A 20,236-nucleotide genomic window follows, 5' to 3' on the forward strand; every position below is an offset into this window, starting at 1 on the left:
AAATTTCCGATCCACCAGATATGAATTTTGCTTCATAAATTGTGGGTGGTGGAGGAAGGTTGCTGTCGTGCTTCTGCTCTTGGTTCTTCTTGCTTTGATCTCCATTTCTGTCCTTTGTTCTGATCAGATCCTTTAGGTATTCTGATTTCAACAAGTAGGCCACTTCTTTCCTCAGGGTGAAGCAATCAGCCATTGTATGTCCAATGTCCATGTTGAATTCACACCACTTGGAGTTGTCTCTCCAGGGTTGGGATTTTCCACCTTACTAGGCCATCTGGCTGTTGATCCCATTTTGTCAAGTCGCTGGATCAAGCTTGCAATATCAACACTGAATTTATGTTCAGAAATAGGTGGAAAAATTTTAGCCTTACCTTGATACTCATATGCCAGGTTGACTTCTGAGTGGTCTGGCCTGGAATAAGGAGTAGGTTTGTAATTGTTTCCTTTGTTGCTTTTCCTATTGCTCTTTTCATAGTCCCTTGATCCACTGGATTATCTAACTTTGTAGCTTTTGTCTTCTTCCAGCTTGATATATGCAAGAGTCTTGGCCTGGACAACTTCGAAGGTATGACAGGGATACTTAGTGAGTTCATTGTATAAATCACTATGAGGTAGTAGCCCCTGTCTAAATGCCTCCACCGCTGTTCCAATGTCACACCTGGGGATTGAAACTTTCTCCTTGTTGAACCTGAGTAGGAAAACTCTGAGAATCTCCCATGGCTTCTGTGTAATCCTTTAAAGATCGCTAGACCGCTTCTCTAACTCCCTGCTGCTTGCAAACTGCTGGTTGAAGTTGTTGATCAAGTTGGCAAAAGAATGGATGCTCCCAGTTGGCAGGTTGATGTACCATTGCAGAGCATGTCCGGTCAAGGTTGTTCCAAACCCTTTGCACATGCAAACTTGCCTGAACTCACTTGGGATAGATGCAGCTAACATTTTTTGTTCATACACAGCTACATGATTCTGTGGATCTGTGGTCCCATCATAAATTTTCATAGACGGAATCACAAATTTCTTAGGCAGATCCACTTTTTTTATTTCATCTATAAAAGGCGAATCAACATAGGTGTCGGGGGCTGCCTCCTCTAAGCTGGCAGGAACTCCAGGTATCTTCTCGAATTTTTCATTTAGTTTCTTGATCTCCTGGACTACTACCATCATGATGGCTGCTGCAGATTCATCAGGTTTTTCATTGTTATTGTTTGGCTCACCATCGCCCTAGACATTGATGGATTTAGAGCGCTTTGGACTCCCAAAGCTGGAAAAATCGATGTTTTTGATGATTGAGGAAAATGGTGTTCCTGGATGGAATCTAGAGCTAGCCTTTTAAATTCCATCACTATGCCTTTTAAATTCCATCCCCTGTGCAGTCAGCTTAGGCTCAGTCATCTCATGTTTGCAGATGACCTATTGCTTTTTAGCAAGGGGGATATCACTCACTATGGAATATTTGAGTAGGATACTCACTCATGTTACCACCACTATGCCTTTTAAATTCCATCCCCTGTGCAGTCAGCTTAGGCTCAGTCATCTCATGTTTGCAGATGACCTATTGCTTTTTAGCAAGGGGGATATCACTTCTATTATGATTTTGCCCAGAGCATTTGCCACCTTCTCTGTTGCAACTGGCTTGCAGATGAACAGTTTGAAATCTAATATCTACTTTAATGGTGTGGCTTCCTCAGTTAAAGCTGATATTCTGCAGGTGTCTGGCTTCAGTGAAGGTTCTTTGCCTTTTAAGTATTTGGGTCTTCCCATCTCTGCTGGCAAACTGAGTATTAAGTAGTGTTCTAGCCTGGTGGAGAAGATCACAATGAAAATTAGAGGGTTTGCTGCTAAAAAGTTATCTTATGCTGGGAGGCTTGTTCTTGTTAACTCAGTCTTGACTTCTCTATACTCTTATTGGACTATTGTCTTTGTTATTCCTAAGAGTGTCCTAAAGAGAATTGATGGCCTCTGTAGGAATTACCTTTGGGATGGCTCCACTGAATATCTCAGAGCCCCTATGGTCAGTTGGGACAAAGTGTGTGTGCCAAAACATGAAGGAGGTTTAGCTATTAGAGACAGTCATGCTTGGAATCTTGCAGCCATTTGTAAACTGTCTTTTTGGGTTTATAGTAATCCCACTAGTTTGTGGGTTCAATGGGTACACCACATTTATATGAAAGGAGTACCCTGGACCATTTACACTCCAAAAGCAGATACTTCTTGGAGTTGGAAGAGAATTTGTAAGGTTCGAGATAAGTTTGCAGGAGGGTTTTCTTCTGCTGGTCAGTGGCTAGCTGCACCTACATACACAGTTACCGGTGGCTATGAATGGATCAGGAAACCTCAGCCTGTTGTTACTTGGGATAAGATCATTTGGAACTCCTGGTGCTTACCAAAGCATAACTTCATTAATTGGCTAATTGTTAGGGAGGCATTGTTGTTAAAGGATAAGCTGATGCAACTCAGAATCTCTCCTGATTCTGACTGTTGTCTCTGTTGTGCCTCTGCTGAAACTCACAGTCACTTGTTTTTGCACTGCCCTTACACAAGGAAGCTGACTGGCCTGTTAAGTTGTAAGTTGAATATCAGACTGCCCACTTTGAATTTACTTACCTGGATTCAGACCAAACCCTGGGCACAAGTGAAGAAGAAGGTACTGAATGCTTGGTTTCAAGCCCTATACTATGCTGTATGGCATCAACGGAACAAGGCAAGGCTTGAAGGAAGGCTTGATCACCCAGATTGTGTAGTTCAACAGATTAGTAGCCTTATGCATATTCGATCTATTTTTTGGCTTAAATGTATCAAAAAGAGTAGTGATGAAACATGGATTAAGTCAATTAAATATTGATTGACTAATTTATGTTTCATGAATTGTACCTTATATGGTAGTTTGTAATAGTTTGTTTATGAGCTTAATGGAATTGCTAACCTTTCACCAAAAAAAAAAAATAGTAGAAACCATGAATCCCAATTTCATAAGGGAGTTAATCCGGCTTCACCGTAATACAAACCTTGTTACATTGGGTAAGTGTGTAATAAAATGTTATTACATCGAAATTTGGATTGAGCTCAACGGAAGTATTCGTGACCGTAGTCGCATATGTTCCGCGCTAAAGATAAATATTAGAGTAATTTTATCGACCGAGAGTCTAAAAGTAGAATCGATTAAAGAGTTACTCCACCGAGTTATGTTGATAAGGGATGAATCGGCTCACCGTGCCCAAGTTGATATGAATTTGGATCTCGGGATCATTTATAATAGTTGGGTAGAGGTCACTATATAAATGTTTAAAATTTGTTTAAAAATGTTTGCAAATTTTATCAAATGACAAATGTTAACATTTCCTTTACCTCCATATTTGTAGTTTATATATCGCAATGGATCCTTCTAAAGCAACTACACCTATTACCATTGAGTCTTGTCATAACTTTTTTGACGATATTTGCTCCAACCACAATCTCGATACTACTAGAGAGCTTCATTTTGGGATCGATTCCGATGGAAATCTTAATTTCATAACTTCCACCATACCTCCTACTAAGACTAGATCTTTTGTGAATGTGTGTCCGGAAGACCATCTCGCTAAATCTATGGAATCCTTATCTTTGGAAGAAAGGGATGACAAATCTAGTGGGAGTCCTCGTAAGAAAGCTCTTGCAACTAAAGGAAAATGGTTCAAGAGGAAGGGAAAGAAAGGTAGAAGATTCAACAATGGAAACAAGATGGCTAGTGGGACTACCAAAGGAGCCAAAGTTGATAATGAATGACATTATTGTCATGGCATGGGACATTAGATGAGGAATTGCCCCATATATTTGGGAAATATTAGGGATGGACTTGTTATTCCACTCGGTAAAATTCCTTCTGAAATTTATGTTATTGATGTAAATTTTACTTCCACCACTACGTGGGTATTAGATACCGGTTGCGGTTCTCACCTTTGTAATCATTTACAGGGGCTAAGAAATGTGGAAAAGCTAAGCATGGGCGATGTTGATCTCCGTCTTGGGAATGGAGCTAGAGTAGCGGCTACATCCAAGGGAACTTATGTGCTTATTTTAGCAAATGGATTTGAGTTGTATTTGCATAATTGTTTTTATGTGCCTTCTCTTTCTAAGAACATTATCACAATTGCTATGTTAGACATAGAAGGTTTTAATTTTGCCATTAAAAACAATTGTTGTATTATTTCAAGAAATGACTTGGTCATAGGCCGAGGCTCTTCTATTAATGGCATTTATGTTCTAGAAACTTCTAATCCAAGTAAAGACATCTATAATATACAATCAAAGAAACTCAAATCAAGTGATCCAAATGAATCGTACATTTGGCATTGTCGATTGGGTCATATCAATGAGAATCGCATTAAAAGATTAGTTTCCACTAATGTTATTAAACCATTCGATTTTCAATCATATGGTGTATGCGAATCTTGTCTTCTAGGAAAAATGACTCGTAATCCTTTTAGTGGTAAAGGGACTCGAGCTAGTGAACTATTGGGACTTATACATACCGATGTATGTGGACCAATGACCCTTACCGGTAGGGGAAATTATGACTACTTCATAACCTTCACCGATGATTTAAGTAGATATGGATATATCTACTTAATGAAGTATAAGAGTGAAGCTTTTGAGAAATTTAAGGAATTTCAAAATAAAGTAGAAAACCAATTGAACAAAAGGATAAAGGCACTACGATCCGATCGTGGTGGAGAGTATCTATGTAATGAATTTGATTCACACTTGAAAGGTTGTGGCATTTTGTCACAACTCACTCCACCCGGTACACCACAACTTAATGGTGTTGCCGAAAGGAGAAATCAAACCCTACTAGATATGGTTCGATCCATGATGAGTCAAACCGAGCTACCAGACTCGTTTTGGGGATTTGCAATCCAAACCGCAATCAAATCATTGAATAATAGTCCAACAAAGGCAACCGAAAAAACTCCATATGAGATGTGGAAAGGAAAGGCTCCTAATATATCCTATATGAAGATTTGGGGATGTAATGCTTACGTCAAGGAAAAGACCGACAACAAGCTTGCCCCTCGATCCGAAAAATGTATCTTTGTAGGTTACCCCTATTACCTCCAGAGGATATTACTTCTACAAACCTCAAGAAAACAAAGTGTTTGTGTCTAATGAGGCTGTCTTCTTAGAAAGAGAGTTTATTTCTAAGAGACAGAGTGGGAGAAATTTTGAACTTGATGAAGTTCAAGAGCCACAAACCGACTTAGAGACGCAAGAAGACGTTCCTTCATCATCTAATTCTGTTGTTATTCCTCAATCGAGGAGGTCGGGTCGAGTTTCTCACCATCCTGATAGATATGTTGGATTTATCGAAGAGGATGGGACCCTCGATGTGCTACTTTTAGAAAGTGACGAACCCGCCACCTACAAAGCTGTAATCTCTAGTCCCAATTCAGCTTTATGGCTTGAGGCCATGAAATCAGAAATGAGTTCTATGCATGAAAATCAAGTCTGGAACTTGGTGGATTTGCTTGAAAGGGCAAGACCTCTTCAGTGAAAATGGATCTTCAAAATAAAGAATGGCATAAAAGGACATGATGATATCTACAAGGCTAGGCTAGTGGCAAAAGGTTTTACTCAAGTTCATGGTCTTCACTATGACGAAACCTTTGCCCCCGTGGCTATGCTAAGATCAATTCAGATACTATTAGCGATCGCCGCATTTCATGATTATGAAATATGGCAAATGGATGTCAAGACCTCTTTTCTAAATGGGCATTTAGAAGAATAGGTGTACATGATACAGCCCGAAGGTTTTGTGAATCTTAAAAGTCCTAACAAAGTATGCAAGCTTAAGAGATCCATTTATGGTCTTAAGCAAGCATCGAGAAGTTAGAACCATCGATTTAATCATGTTATAAAAGAAAATGGTTTTACTCAAAGGATTGAGGAACCATGCTTATACATGAAGTTCAGTGGGAGCAATGTTGTGTTCCTAATATTGTATGTGGATGACATACTACTCATTGGAAATGACATTCCAATGTTGTCTTCCGTTAAGGAGTGGTTGGGTAACCACTTCCAAATGAAGGATTTAGAAGAAGCACAACGCATATTAGGTATTCGGATCTATAGAGATAGACCCAAAAGGATATTGGCATTGAGTCAAGAATCTTATGTTGATAAGATTCTTCGACGCTTCAGCATGGACCAATCCAAAAGAGGCTTGGTTCCTATGGTTAGTGGGACCATATTGAGCAAGTCTCAATCACCCACCGAACCCAAAGATGTTGAACGCATGAAGTTGATCCCTTATGCTTCTGCCATTGGATCGATCATGTATGCCATGATATGCACTCATCCAGATGTCTCGTATGCTTTGAGCATGACGAGTAGATATCAAGGAAATCCTAGTGAGAGTCACTGGATTGCCGTCAAGAACATCCTTAAATACTTGCGAAGGACTAAGGATTCTGTCTTAATGTTTGGAGGTGACTCCGAGCTCTGTGTTATGGGTTACACAGACTCCAGTTTTCAAACAGACAGAGATGACATGAAATCACAAGCTGGATTTGTTTTCATGCTCAATTGTGGTGCCGTTAGCTGGAGAAGCTTCAAGGAAGCTGTGACTGCGGATTCTACAACAGAGGCTGAGTACATAGGAGCATCAGAAGCTGCCAAGGAAGCTGTGTGGATCAAGCAATTCTTGGAAGGGCTAAAAGTAGTACTTACCACCAATGATCCCATTACTCTCTATCGTGACAACAATGGGACTATCTTCCAAGCTAAAGAGCCTAAGTCTAGTAATAGATCTAGACATGTACTTAGAAAATTCCATGTAATTAGAGATTTCATTGAAAGGAAGGAAATTGCGATTGTTAAGGTAGGGACGGATGATAACATTGCTGATCCGCTCACCAAGCCTTTATCGCAGGCTAAACATGATGGACATGTTGCGTGTATGGGACTTAAACGCATGCCAGTTTTATGTTAGATTTTGATATGAAATAAAAGGAGTTGTTTTATTTGTTCATATGCATAATCACATTTGTCTTTTATTTTTCCCATTAATTTGTCATATTCAAATGGGTTGTGGAGACAAGATTGAACCTCGTTAAAGTGAACTAAATTGACGTAGTAATCGCCCATAGTCACTTGTATGAGGTGACGTCTCGAAGTGACTAGAGTGTGATGCGATTGATGGCAAGTTCAAGTGCCATAGAGTCATATGAGATGACTAGTCGATCACATAGGCAGACTGTTAGGAACACTTTGTCGGGCCTAATGACCGCTTATAAAGTTCTGGCAAATTTATATAGCCTGGTCATGGTAAGAGCTACTATAGTATTCTAATGAGTCGATTATTTTGACTAAAGACTGTTCGCCCTAGGTGGCACAATTTCAGAATAACTTTGATTTATGATTCTACGACCTTCGTAAATGGGGTTAAAGGGCTTATTTTGGGTTATGATGAGCTGTGGCTAGTCGAAGGGAATAGTGCGATAGGAATTGTCCACCCCTTTGTTAGGGTTAAAACAATATCTCAGGGCCACTCGAGGAGTAATGAACTGGAAATGCGTGGCCATGCTCGGAAGGTATCTATGGTAGATACTTCCGGTCAATCAGTTATTCTCCAGATTGAGGAAACCACTCTCGATATGATCACTTGCAAGTACGACCCGAAAGACACTTTGCATTGAGTGGGAGATAGTAATAGGACAAGAGAATTGGTGACGCACACTTGTCGAGGACAAGTGGGAGATTGTTGGAGTAAGTGTCCCCGACAATAATGCGATCACAATTGTCGATCATAATGATCACATGTTTAAATCTTATATTTAAGAATGCATTAGAGAAAGTAATATTTTACAGTCAACTGGTCCACACATATCGGTAATGATTGGCTGACTAAAGTTTGACATTACTGTCGTGCGACGGTGGTGATCAGTTGATACCCTGAGATCATACCTATAGGGTAATACTCTTAATTGATTATTTAATTAATCGTATGCCGATATGAGTTAATTAAATTGCTTAAAATTGACGGATGATTTTGTGAGTAAAATTAACGTGTCTCATTGTAATTCGACTAAATGAGATACGGTCTAAGTAATCGAATTGTTTTATTACTTAAGATTGAATTAACGTGTCTCATTGTAATTCGATTAAATGAGATACCCTCGAGTTTTTCAACTTTCTACGATGTACCACTACAATTTTGAAATTCTATGGTGTACCCCTGAACTCTACACAATAGTCTATACCATGACTTTAGTTTTTGTCTTTAATATGCAAGTTTGTTAATTGGCTTATTAAATCGTTTATTTAGCATTCCAATTACTCGATAACCTAACCATCTACTTATTAATTCGTCGGTTACCCATTAACACACCAAACAGTATACAAATCTAACTAAAATTCTTCAAATCTCCATTATAATTTCATGAATCATAACTAAGGTTCTTAATAGTAGTTTGTGCTTATTAAAAGTTATTTGTGATACTTTTCACATAGGATGGTGATACAACATTCACGAGTTAGAACAAAGGTCAAAATACGGTTGTTTGATAGTGATAAAGTTAACGAGAGTTAAATAAGGTCATGATAGAGAAATAAATAAGAAATTTAGGGGTACACCATAGAATTTCAAAATTGTAGGGGTACACCGTAGAAAACCAAAAAACTCGAGGGTACATGGTAGAATATCCCAAAAAATAAGTATGAATAATTTATTATAAATACAAGTTGTTGTAAATTTATAATTTGATAAACCATTTTGGTACAAGTAATTAAGAATTACTAGTTAATTTTGTATGTGACATATTTTATTAATGTGTTGATTTTTAATATGTTAAAAATACATTACATTGTGACATGTCATGAACATGTAACATGTGACAAGAATTGACAAATGACAAAATAAAATGGACTACCCATTTTATCCATGTGTACCGAAATTATGGAGGGGATTATGGTTTATATTGTGTTTTATTTTAAATAAGAACATAATGATTAAACCTAAAACATAGCCTTGCATATCTAGTCTATTCTTGAGAAGAACAAGACCATGCATTGGCCTAACACCCCCCCCCCCCCCCTACCACCCAGTTTTTTCAAAGAGAAAACAAAAGGGTTTTCTCTTATATTTTACACTACATCTATTGATATTCTAGTAATGTATTATTCATTCAACTACTCTCTACAATTTGTGAAATATTTAAGAGAAAGAAAACTCAGAAAAATCCTCTCCTCTTAACCGAAATAAGAGAGAACAAAATCAATATTTTGTGTCAAGTTTTTGTAAGATTTTAATTAATACTAGTTCATATTAATTATAATTATTAAGGGTATTACCTTGGGTATAATTCCTTAGGAGAGATTCTAAACTTGAATCTTATTCTTCCATTTTGGAAAGCTCAAGAACTAGTAAGAAGGTGAACTTACTAGTGCCCATATTCCGAAATTATCAATGTAAGAATTGATTTTCTCCTCATACTTTGTAATTGTTTTGCATGCATAAGATCCGATTTAATTTTATGACTAAATTTAACTATCATACTATGAATATGTAAACATATGAGATTATTGAATCCTAACATCATGTTCAGTATTTGATTTCAGTCTTGTTCTTGATTCAGACTCAGATTCTTGGTCTGGAATATATCTCGGATTTTGCTCGGATTCTTGATAACTTTGACTTTGGATATTGACTTTTACTTTCCTGATTGAGCCTTCTTCTTTTGAATTTTTTGTCTTGGATTACGGGCATAACTGCAGCCCTGGATATTGGTCTTCGGTCATTTCTCTTGATTGAGCCTTTGTCTTTGATCATGGCTGGTATCGTCTTGGATTTTCTTGCTACCATGGATTTCGGTCAGACTAGCATCTTTGGGTGTGAAATGGGTTGGTCTTTAGTAACACGGGTTGTTTATTGTGGGGAATGGGCTTGCCTTCCGTCATGGATCGTTAACAAGGGAGACTGTCTGGATTCGTCCTAGAATCTCTTGAGATAGGCTCGTCCTAAACTAGGCTTATAACAAGGTTTCTATTGCCAGTCATGGAATAGGTAAGAAAATGGACACGGAGTTTCGGGTCCTCTACAACTTAGAACTTAACATAAAAGTCGACTAAGCGCACTCACATCGACTTGGGATGTTGTTTGTTTTAAAATGTCTCAAATCAATTCTTGTTGTCACAGGAAAAGGATAAAGGAAGAGATAAGAGAATAAGTGTATTGAAAAGTACTTTTATTGAAAAGAATAATAAATGTACTTAACATAGACTCGAGAAGACACGTTACTCGTGGGACAGCCCCAGGTTGTCACTAGAAATGGAAATAGACACGAAGAAAGACACTTAGAATGGAAAAGAAAGCCTAAGACTCGGACTCGGACTTTGACTCGATCTCATATCTAGACTTATAATCACTATTGTTATCTTCGGGGGATCCTCTTTCAGCATCTAGTAGCTTGAACGTCCGATCTTGATCGTTGAACGATTTGAGCGCCCTGTCCTCATTGTTTGGGGTACTAGAAGGGTAAAGGCCAAGGAGACCTTACTGTCTTTGAAGAGTAAGACACCCATGAGGGTCATTCTTTTCTCTTAAAGGACTGAGGGTTGATAATGATATCTTGTCGTGATTGAGCATATAGTGGATGGTATATTTGAGTTTGGAACATGCTTCAGTGTCGTGTCCATTACCCCTATAAAATAAGCAATATTGAGAACCGTTCCAGAAGCAACCTCTCTTCTCGTACTTAGGGTTTGGGGTTGGACCGATCGGTTAGATCAGTCCTTTGGCAAAGAGTCTTTTAAAGGCGACCATATAAGGCATGCCTAAATCGGAGAATGGCCTTGGATGTTGAGTTCCTCTTTCTGGTGAAGGTTCTATAACCTTTACGTCGATAATGTAGATTGTTTGATTGTTGGGTGTAGATGTGGACGGTGAACCTCCTTGGATGACTTCATTGATATGAACAATCTCTGCTGATAAGTTTTTGACGGTTTTGATGCCACCTTTCAAATGATAGGTGTAAACTGGGTGCAGACAGTCAATAACGTCCTCAACCAATGTTGCCTCCTTTGACTGGTCGGGTATTTGTGAATCTGTTTTCCTTCTTTTTACCAAATTATTGGTGGATCTTTCATCTTTTTGATCATCCGCGATGTTGAACTCCTTATAAGGTCGCTTAGTTTTTGTATCCGAACTAGTTAGGAGCGAGACAGAAATCCTACTATCCTCAATCCCATCTTGTATGACATGCTTGAGTTTATAGAAATCTTCGATATCATGGCCCCTACCCCTATAGTATTGACAATACGAGTAGCCATCCCAAAATTTAGATTTCTTTTATGGGTCTGGGCTAGGCCCTATTGGTTGAAGAAGACCTTGAGAGGATAATTTGTTCAAGGCTAGGGCATAAGGTATGCCTAGACTTGTGAATGACCTGGGAGAGTTGTTAGGTTTCTTTGACGAAGGCTCCATGAGGTTGCCTTTATTGATTTTGATTCCTGGATGAGAAGAACTAGGAATAGATCACTCACTTTTTGCTTTCTCCTCGAGACCATGAGGTTGAGGGTTTGTCTGAACACTTTTCATCTTGAGAGGTTGGGTCTCAAGCTTCTTACCCATTTCAACAAACTGATTTTCTATGTTGGAAAGCCGAGATTTTAAGTTATCCATGGCTTTTTCTAACTTGGAAAATTTATTGTTGAAGGCAATGGAAAGCATGAGCATTCCACTTTGGATATCGTCCTTCTCGAGCGCTTTGATCTATTTGTCATTACGAGGATCGAGGAGATGAGAAAAGTATAGGAATGATTCTTCATCATGTTTAGTGCTGTTAGACCCAGGAGGGTTGATATTCTTGGATCGCTCGACAGAAGGTGGCACTGGAAGCTTGCCCTCTTCGATCATATCTTGGATGGTGTGTTTCAAGAGAAAACACTCTTCAATATCATGGCCTCTACCTTGGTGATATAGGCAATATTTGTTGCCCTTCCACAGGTTCACTTGCTTCTCTAAAGGTGGATCAGGAGTCGGACCTATTGGATGTAGCTTACCTTGGGCAGAGAGTCTCTTCAAAGCATCGGCATAAGACATGCCTAAATAAAAAAGCACCCTTTGATGCCTCCCAGGTTTCTTTTCAGTTGTCTTCGGCTTTCTAGGGCGACAGTTATTGCAAGAGGTAAGCTTTGGACGCCCTAGACCAGAGGTTTCTCTAGGTGGCATGTTCTTTTACACCATCCCATTTTCAAGGGTGAGGACGCGAGTGCTCAAATATTCCATTATAGCTTGAACTCGCAGGACCATGGCATAAACGTCTTGGAGAGACACGGTGATTGTGGCTTGAGCTGCTTCGTGACTTTGCTAACTAACGGAACTTGCTGGATTCCTACTCTACAGAAATGACGCGCATTATAACTTGATTCGACATGGGATCACGCATACTAAGGCAATAAGCAAAGGGTATACGAAGGAAAACATATGAGGACGAGACGGGATAACTAGACTCTTGACTTGTGAATTCTCGAAAATGTCGTGAGTGACTTCTCGTGTTTGGACTCACGGTGCTTGACTTTTAATTTTATATTCAAGTGTTGACTTTAACGGAGTGACATTTATACAGTTGACCTTATTGACAGGATTGATGACACGTGATTCTAAGACGCGTGTTTTAAAATGGACTTGACTCGAGGTTCGGGTATGTGTGTCCCGAACGTGCCATTAAGACAATGCGAGAGACGGATTTTGGACTGACTCGACGTGTTAGCCTCGAGTGTGTGAGTCGAGGTGTGGAAATGTTTAGATCCTAACTGAATTGGGGTAGGGGGTCCAAAATGACGGCGTGACGCCTTAGGACTTGACATGAATTTGAAAAGACCCAAAATGTAAAGGAAGACGAGTCCATGACTTGATAGAGTTCCGACTAGGACATAGTCAGTTCGAATTTTGACTCTAACTTAGCCCAATTGAATTTACATATTTACATTTACATGGCTTGAAAATATTTTTTTTTTATTTAAAACGTTTTTTTTTCTTTTTGAACTTTTTTTTTACGTTTTTTTTTTTTTTGCGCGGGTTTTGAAATGGGTTCGAGGCCCAAAGTTTGACTCGACATTTGGACAGAGTTCGGCTTTGTTTTGCGCTGTTTTGAAGATGTGTACATTTTGAAAAGGATTTATTTTACAAAATTTCGTCACGGTTTTGTTTATAAAATGGTGATCACGTATGATACGAGCATTCATACAGGCATTATAACGGTATGATGAGTGCATTTATAAGGGTTTTGGCTTAAAAGGTGGGTTGCCATACCCAGCAATCAAACCCTGGTCTGTGGAGAGGTTCGTGCCAAACAAGAGTAAGGTCGGTTCCTAGTCCATTCCCTCGAGTAGTGAAAGCCCTTGATACAAACATGAGTAAGCATCACGGTATGGTTGACGTCAATCGATATCTATCCTTAGGCCCAGATAAGAATTTGGACCGTCCAGATGGGACGATTGGTCGAATGGGTTGGGTTGGGCCTAGGAAGGCCGAATAAAACGACCTAAGAAGGTCGAGTAATAAAAATCGACAACTGTCTCATATAAACTATTCCTTAACCTTGTTCAAGTTTCACCCTTAGTAACACATAAGTGTATCATCCCCAGCGGAGTCACCAAACTATGGACACGGGGGGCCCAGGGGGCGCTTGGGAACAAGCGTTTGAATTTGTGGAGTCGCCACCACATTTTATGGAAAATTGGAACCGTTCGAATACCTCGTGTCATGTCAAGACACAAAGTAGTGACATTAACACTAAGAACTCGTTACCCTTAGCATTCTATGTCTAGAATGACTCTCGTGGATGCCAATGAACACGGATGTTCACAGAGATCTGGAGTAAGAGGTGAGGGTACGTATTAGGAAGTCCTTTTACTGAACACCTAATCCTGCCCGCCTCGATAGCGGCCTCTACTAATGATTAGGGAAGTCATTTGTACTTGATATGTCGTCGATTATATGCATGCAATGCAACATCCACAGATTAATCCTAGCATGTGAATTAAATTATGTTGGTGGACAAATAATTTGGCGGTCAATTGGGTCGAAGTCGGAAATTTGATTAATTACATGTGAATGACAGATAAATAAATCATACAAAATAAATATGAAATATTACAAATTACAAAGAAATAAATTACAAGTGACAAACGATTTATGTCATAAACATGCCAAAATATTTTAGGAAAGAAAAGAGATAAAAGAAAATAGAAGACTAAAAGAAATTTGGAAATTGGAAAAAATAAGGAAATTGGAAAAAAGGAAATAAAATAAATTAGGAAAATAAAAATAAAGAAATAAAAATAAAATAGAAAATATGGAAAATACGAATTATGTGGAAAATATGTCGAATTATGGTGATAATAAGAATAATAGTTTATTAGAATCCTAATTAGAAGCCTATGTCAAAACAAGACGAGTTCAGAGTCAGAAACCACCTCAGAACAGGCGCAGCATCTGCTGCGTCCCCTGGAAGAGGCGCAGCACTTCATGCGTCTGTTCTTGAGTTGGGTTTTGACTGTGAAAGTCAGATTCGCGGTTTGTTAATGTTCGTTGGTAAATTTAAGGCCGATTATTGATATTAGAACTCGAGTTGAAGTGATTAACAGATTACATACAAACTAATATTGCTATAAAACGAATTAAAAGTGAGAATACATCGATTTACATGATTAATATTAATATGATGTCGGAAACGAGTTTATATACAAACTTGAAGTTAGAGATGGAAATAAAAGATTACGAATTGGAGAAGAAAACAGATTTAAAACATGTATCAAAGACGAATTCAAGAGACTTGATATGAATGAACCAAGGCTCTTAAACCAGGGTTTGAATAAGATGACGAAAACCCGCAAATATTGATTATAAGGGTTTTAAGTCGGGATTAAATGTTATGATTTGAAAAGAATTAATTAAGATGTGATTACTGAAACGAATAAGGAAAACGAAAGAAAATAAGAAAAATAGAAAATTGCAGAAAGATCGAGGAAGAAGAAGAAGAGCAGGAGCAGCGGCAGCCTCAGGAAGAGGCGCAGCATATACTGCGACTCTTCGAAGAGGCGCAGCATATACTGCGTTTCTTCTAGACGTCAGATCTTTAATGTTTTGTAAATACAGTTTAAAAGATGGTTTTTAAAGACGGTTTTGAGCGTGCTTATGACATAAACTCGTACATTAATTACAAAATAAAAAGTACAATAAATAAAATTGGGATTTTACACCCTCAGACTTACATGTTAGCGTCACGAGGTTTAACTAAATCGGTTTTTAGTGGTAACTCGACTCGATCTTATGCAAATATGAAAGTGCCCTTAAAAAAGGAATTAAAAGATCGAATTATTGATTAATTGTGCAGTGGTCAAATTGGTCGGTCATGCAAACATGACTAGTACTCAGAATGATCTGAGCTTACGTGGTCGATGGATCAAGCACATAGACGTCAAAAGCTTAGAGCATGGTCTTAGAATGCAAAGGGAGAAGAGAAGGGCGGACACTCGCGTGAAAAATATGTGAGGCGAAGGCCTATATTTATACTAATCACGGAATAAGGGTTTAGGGAAGAAAATAGGAAATATAGACCCTTCCCCAAGCAAGCGCGTAGATGCGGAGCTTGCGTCAGATAAAAGCTACCGTGGAGAAGAGGCGCAGCAACTGCTGCATCATTTCCCCAGCGGCTTCCTTCTGCGCAAGAAAGCGCATTTGACAGCCTGTCATAATTTAGGCATACCTTTCTCTACAAGACTCGGCATAAGGTGATTTCAGTGGCGTTGGAAAGCTAAGAAAGAGATCTAGAACTTTCTTTGAAATAGGGCAGACCTAAAAAAGTCGTTATCATCTCGTAAAACGGGCCTAAAGGTCGGGTTATCATTTTGGCTAAATGAAATGCACATTTTGTAATGTAAATTTAAGTTTAGTCTAAAGAAGTGATATGGGACACAATATGAGATTTAATCCTAACACTTTATGACCTCCTAAGCTTAGGTAGACAAGCACGTTGCTTTTTGCTTTGGGATTTGACGGTTTTAAGAAATGAAGACGGTTTTTGACCCGGACTCCAAATGTACTCTAATTACTGCCAAAACGACCGTAATGACACCTAGATGACAACCATGGGGTAGACACAAGTGTATGAGTTACCTTTTATTAACCGATTTATGAAACGTCATAAAATCGCAACATATGCTAAACATGCAGCCCAATCATCACTGGTGTTTGGCGGGAGGTGCAGAAACGAGGTATCTACAGCTGGAAAAAACAACTGATCTACCTTAACCATTACATTTTCTACTACTCCCCTAGGGTGAACACTAGACCGATTAGCAAGTTAGACTACCACCCTAGTACTTTTTAAAGGACCAGACTTAACAGACTCATAAACATGGGAGGGAATGACATTTATTGACGCCCCTAAATCTAACATGGCTATTTCAAACTATGTATCACCTATAGTGCAAGGGATAGTAAATACACCTGGATCACTAGACTTAGGAGGGGTCTTACTCTTAAACAACGCCGACACAAATTCACTAGCTTTACCCATTGGCTTTTTCAAACTCAGTTCCTTTTGATTTCTTTTAATCGTACAAAGTTCTTTTAAAAACTTTGCGTACCTAGGAACACTCTTAAGCAACTCAAGTAAAAGAATATTTACCTCGCATTTAAGGAATGTTTCGTAAATATCATTGTCATGCTCCTTCTTCTTGGTATCTTTTAAAGCCTCGGGAAAAGGTGGGAGGGGCTCATATGAAGGCATGGATGGTGTCACTTCCTTGGAATTAGATGCATCTTCTTCTCCTCCATCTTTCAGTAGCTTATCATCTTCCACCACTAACTCCTCTTCTTCTTGGATAATCACCACCTTAGGCTTAGCTTTTGGCTTTTCAATCTCCACCAATTGTCTACCATTTCTCAATGATACGGCACTCACATTCTCCCTAAGATTCAGAACTATCTGAGATGGTAAAGTACCCGATTGTTTAGCTTCCAACCGATTGACCGCAGTAGCCAATTGACTAACTTGATTCTCAAGATTCTTGAAATTCTTCTTATTTTCTGCTCTATATTGAGTGACACTAATGGTAAGAGCCCGAATCATGTCCTCACTAGACATTGATGAGCTCGGTGTAGCTTGTGGTGGTGCCTGAGTTATGGAAGGTTGCTCTTGTGGTCGCATAATAAACTGACCTCTAGAAGGGCCAGATGATGGGCTAGCTTGAGAATTTCCCAACAGAAGTTGGGATGAGCTTTCCATCCTTCATTATAAGTATTAGAGTATGGATCCCATTTCTTGTTTGAAATACTCTCCCATACACCAGTCACCATCTGAGAATCACCCTCTTGCATTTAAGGGCACAAATCGCTAGGATGACCCTTAGTAGAGCATATACCACAAATAACAGCCATTTGTCTGCTAGATAACATATCATGGAGTGCGGAAGCAATATTATCAACATTTTCCTCCAAGCCAGGATTAACACCCATAGCACTCACTCCTCTTCGTGAAGGTCTTCTCTCAAACTGTCTAGATGTCTCTGCTATCTCTTTGATAACCTCCCAAGCTTTATCTGGATTCTTGTTGGCTATATTTCCTCCACAGGCAGAGTGGATCATACGACGATCATCTTGGTTCAGTCCTCCACAAAAATACATAATGAGATCTTGTTTAGAGTAACCATGGTAGGGGCAGCTGGCATAAAGCTGCTTAAACTTCTCTAGGAACTCATACATAGTTTCCCCGTCTTGCTGCTCGACATTACTGATGCTCTTTTCAGATGAGCTGATCGAGAAGGGGGAAAATATTTCTCCAAGAATGCCTTCATCATACCTACCCAAGTAGTGATACTCCCCGGTGGTAGATAGTTTAACCAGTCTCTCGCACTTCCTTTCAAAGAGAAAGGAAAGGCTCTCAATTGCAACTGCTCATCTGTGATAGAAGGTGGCTTCATACTAGTGCACACAATATGAAAATCCGACAGATGTTTATTCGGATCCTCAATACTCGTCCCACTGAAACTTGGTAATTGATGTATCAAACCAGATTTCAGTTCAAAAGTAACTCCATCATCCAATGCTGGAAAAGTGATGCATAATGGTTGAACAACAAGATTTGGAGCTGTGAGCTCCTTCAATGTGCGGGTCTCTCTAGCCATAGTCAAAGTTGTATCAGAAATTTCCGAAGTGTCTAAATCAGAGTGTAGATCAAACTCGGAATTTGCGTTCTCAAAAACAACTAACTGACTCCCGCTGATTTGCTTCAACCTGAAAAGTGTCCGCTCAATCTCTGAGTTGTAAGGCTCGAGTGGTTGGTTAGTAAAACGGGTATTATGCATAAACAAAACTAAAACACACTAAGTAAAACAAACTAAACTAAACGAACAAACTAATTAAGACTCTATACTACAAAACACAAAAATCAACAATTGCCTTCCCCGCCAACGGCGCCAAAATTTAGTGAGCCGAAGTCATATGCTCCCAAAGATAATATTTATAACACTTATGACCTTAAACTTAATATAGTATGGGTTTTTCTAACGTGTACCCTAAGGGCACATATTAATAACCTAAAAATGGTAAGTTTAGAAGAGATTCTCACTAATTATGGTAAAAATGAGTTTAAACTTAAATATTTGATGAGAATCTCTTACAAATCTTACCACATTTAGGTTATTAATGTGGGCCCTAAGAGCACACGTTAGAAAAACCCATATAGTATATGGTAATAAGGATCGATCCACAGAGAAAGAGATGTAATTAATGTGTAAGAAGTAAAGAATACAAGTAACAAGGGGGGGTTTATAATGATTGATTAACTAAAGACTAATTAAACAAGAAATAAGTAAATAAGAAGATTTCAGATGATTAAAAGGTCTCGGATCAACAAACATCCACTATCAACAAACCAATTGGTCATCAATTGTCTTTAACTCAATTACTCTCAAGCACTTTATTGTGGAAATACAAGTTTCCCCTTCCTCTTAAGTTTAGTCAACTAACTCGAAACGCGATATTAGAAGACTCTTAACTATTGAATAATCTAAGCCAAGCGTCTAGATTTAATCCAACAACAGCATTAACAATTGTGGACGCGGGCCACGGGGCGCTTGGGAAACAAGCGTTTGGATTTGTGGAGTCGCCACCAATTTATTGTGGAAAATTGGAAACCGTTCGTGTACCTCGTGCCATGTCAAGACACAAAGTAGTGACATGAACACCAAGAACTCGTTACCCTTATCATTCTATGTCTAGAATGACTCTCGTGGATGCCAATGAACACGGATGTTCACAGAGATCTGGAGTAAGGGGTGAGGGTACGTATTAGGAAGCTCTTTTGATCGAACACCTAATCTCGCCCGCCTCGATAGCGGCCTCTACTAATGATTAGGGAAGTTGTCTATACTCGATATATTGTCAATTTATATGCTTGCAATGCAACATCCAACGTTTTAATCCTAACATGTGAGAATTAGACTAAGTCGGTGAACACGTAATTAACATACAATTAATGTCAAGGTAGGAATTAAGGTTGATTACATGCGAGAGCATACAAGCAATACAATAAAAGAAATACAATAATAAATACAATAAATTACAATAATTACAATGGGATTTATTGATTTATGTCGAAAATACATTCAAAACGGATGGTTTCTAGAAAACAAAGAATAAACAAATAAACGAACAGATTAAGGGTGATAATACGAATAATAGTTAGTTAATACGTGATTAGTAAACTAGGTCAAGGCAAAACAGAAGTTCAGGGACAGAAATCAGCCAGGAACAGGCGCAGCAGAGCTGCGCCCTCTGGAAGAGGCGCAGCAGTTGCTACGTCTGTTCCTTGGCTCAGTTCTGGCTGTGAAGCCGAAATTGCAAGTCGTTAATGTTCGTTGGTTAATTTAATAATTGATTATGAACAATTGACTCGGATGAAAGTGATTAACAGGTTATTTACATATGATTAAGGGTCATAAAAGCAATAAAACGTGGATAAAACAAATCGATACAAATTAATTACATGACTAGAAGATTAATTAATGAATAAGATAAACTAATTAGGTTAAACAAGATGAATTAATGATGGACTAATGCTGGATACGATAATAAACAGGCGAGAATATGTCAAAGATCGAATTCCAGAGACTCAATATGAAAGAATCGAATCTCCAAAACCCGGATTGACTTTAATGACGAAAACCCGCAAATATGATGTAACGCCCCGTAATTTCG

At 38.7% G+C, this 20,236-nt stretch overlaps 1 protein-coding gene across 1 annotated transcript; it reads left to right on the forward strand.

The window, feature by feature from the left end:
- Positions 1-1,813: 1,813 nt before the first annotated feature.
- On the forward strand, positions 1,814-2,839 carry LOC141607136 (uncharacterized). Its single transcript, XM_074426497.1, has one exon. It carries the CDS (start codon positions 1,814-1,816, stop codon positions 2,837-2,839), a length of 1,026 nt encoding a protein of 341 aa, XP_074282598.1.
- The last annotated feature ends 17,397 nt before the right edge of the window (positions 2,840-20,236 follow it).

Source organism: Silene latifolia, chromosome 10 (genome assembly GCF_048544455.1).
Source record: "Silene latifolia isolate original U9 population chromosome 10, ASM4854445v1, whole genome shotgun sequence".
In the NCBI taxonomy this organism is placed as follows: Eukaryota; Viridiplantae; Streptophyta; class Magnoliopsida; order Caryophyllales; family Caryophyllaceae; genus Silene; species Silene latifolia.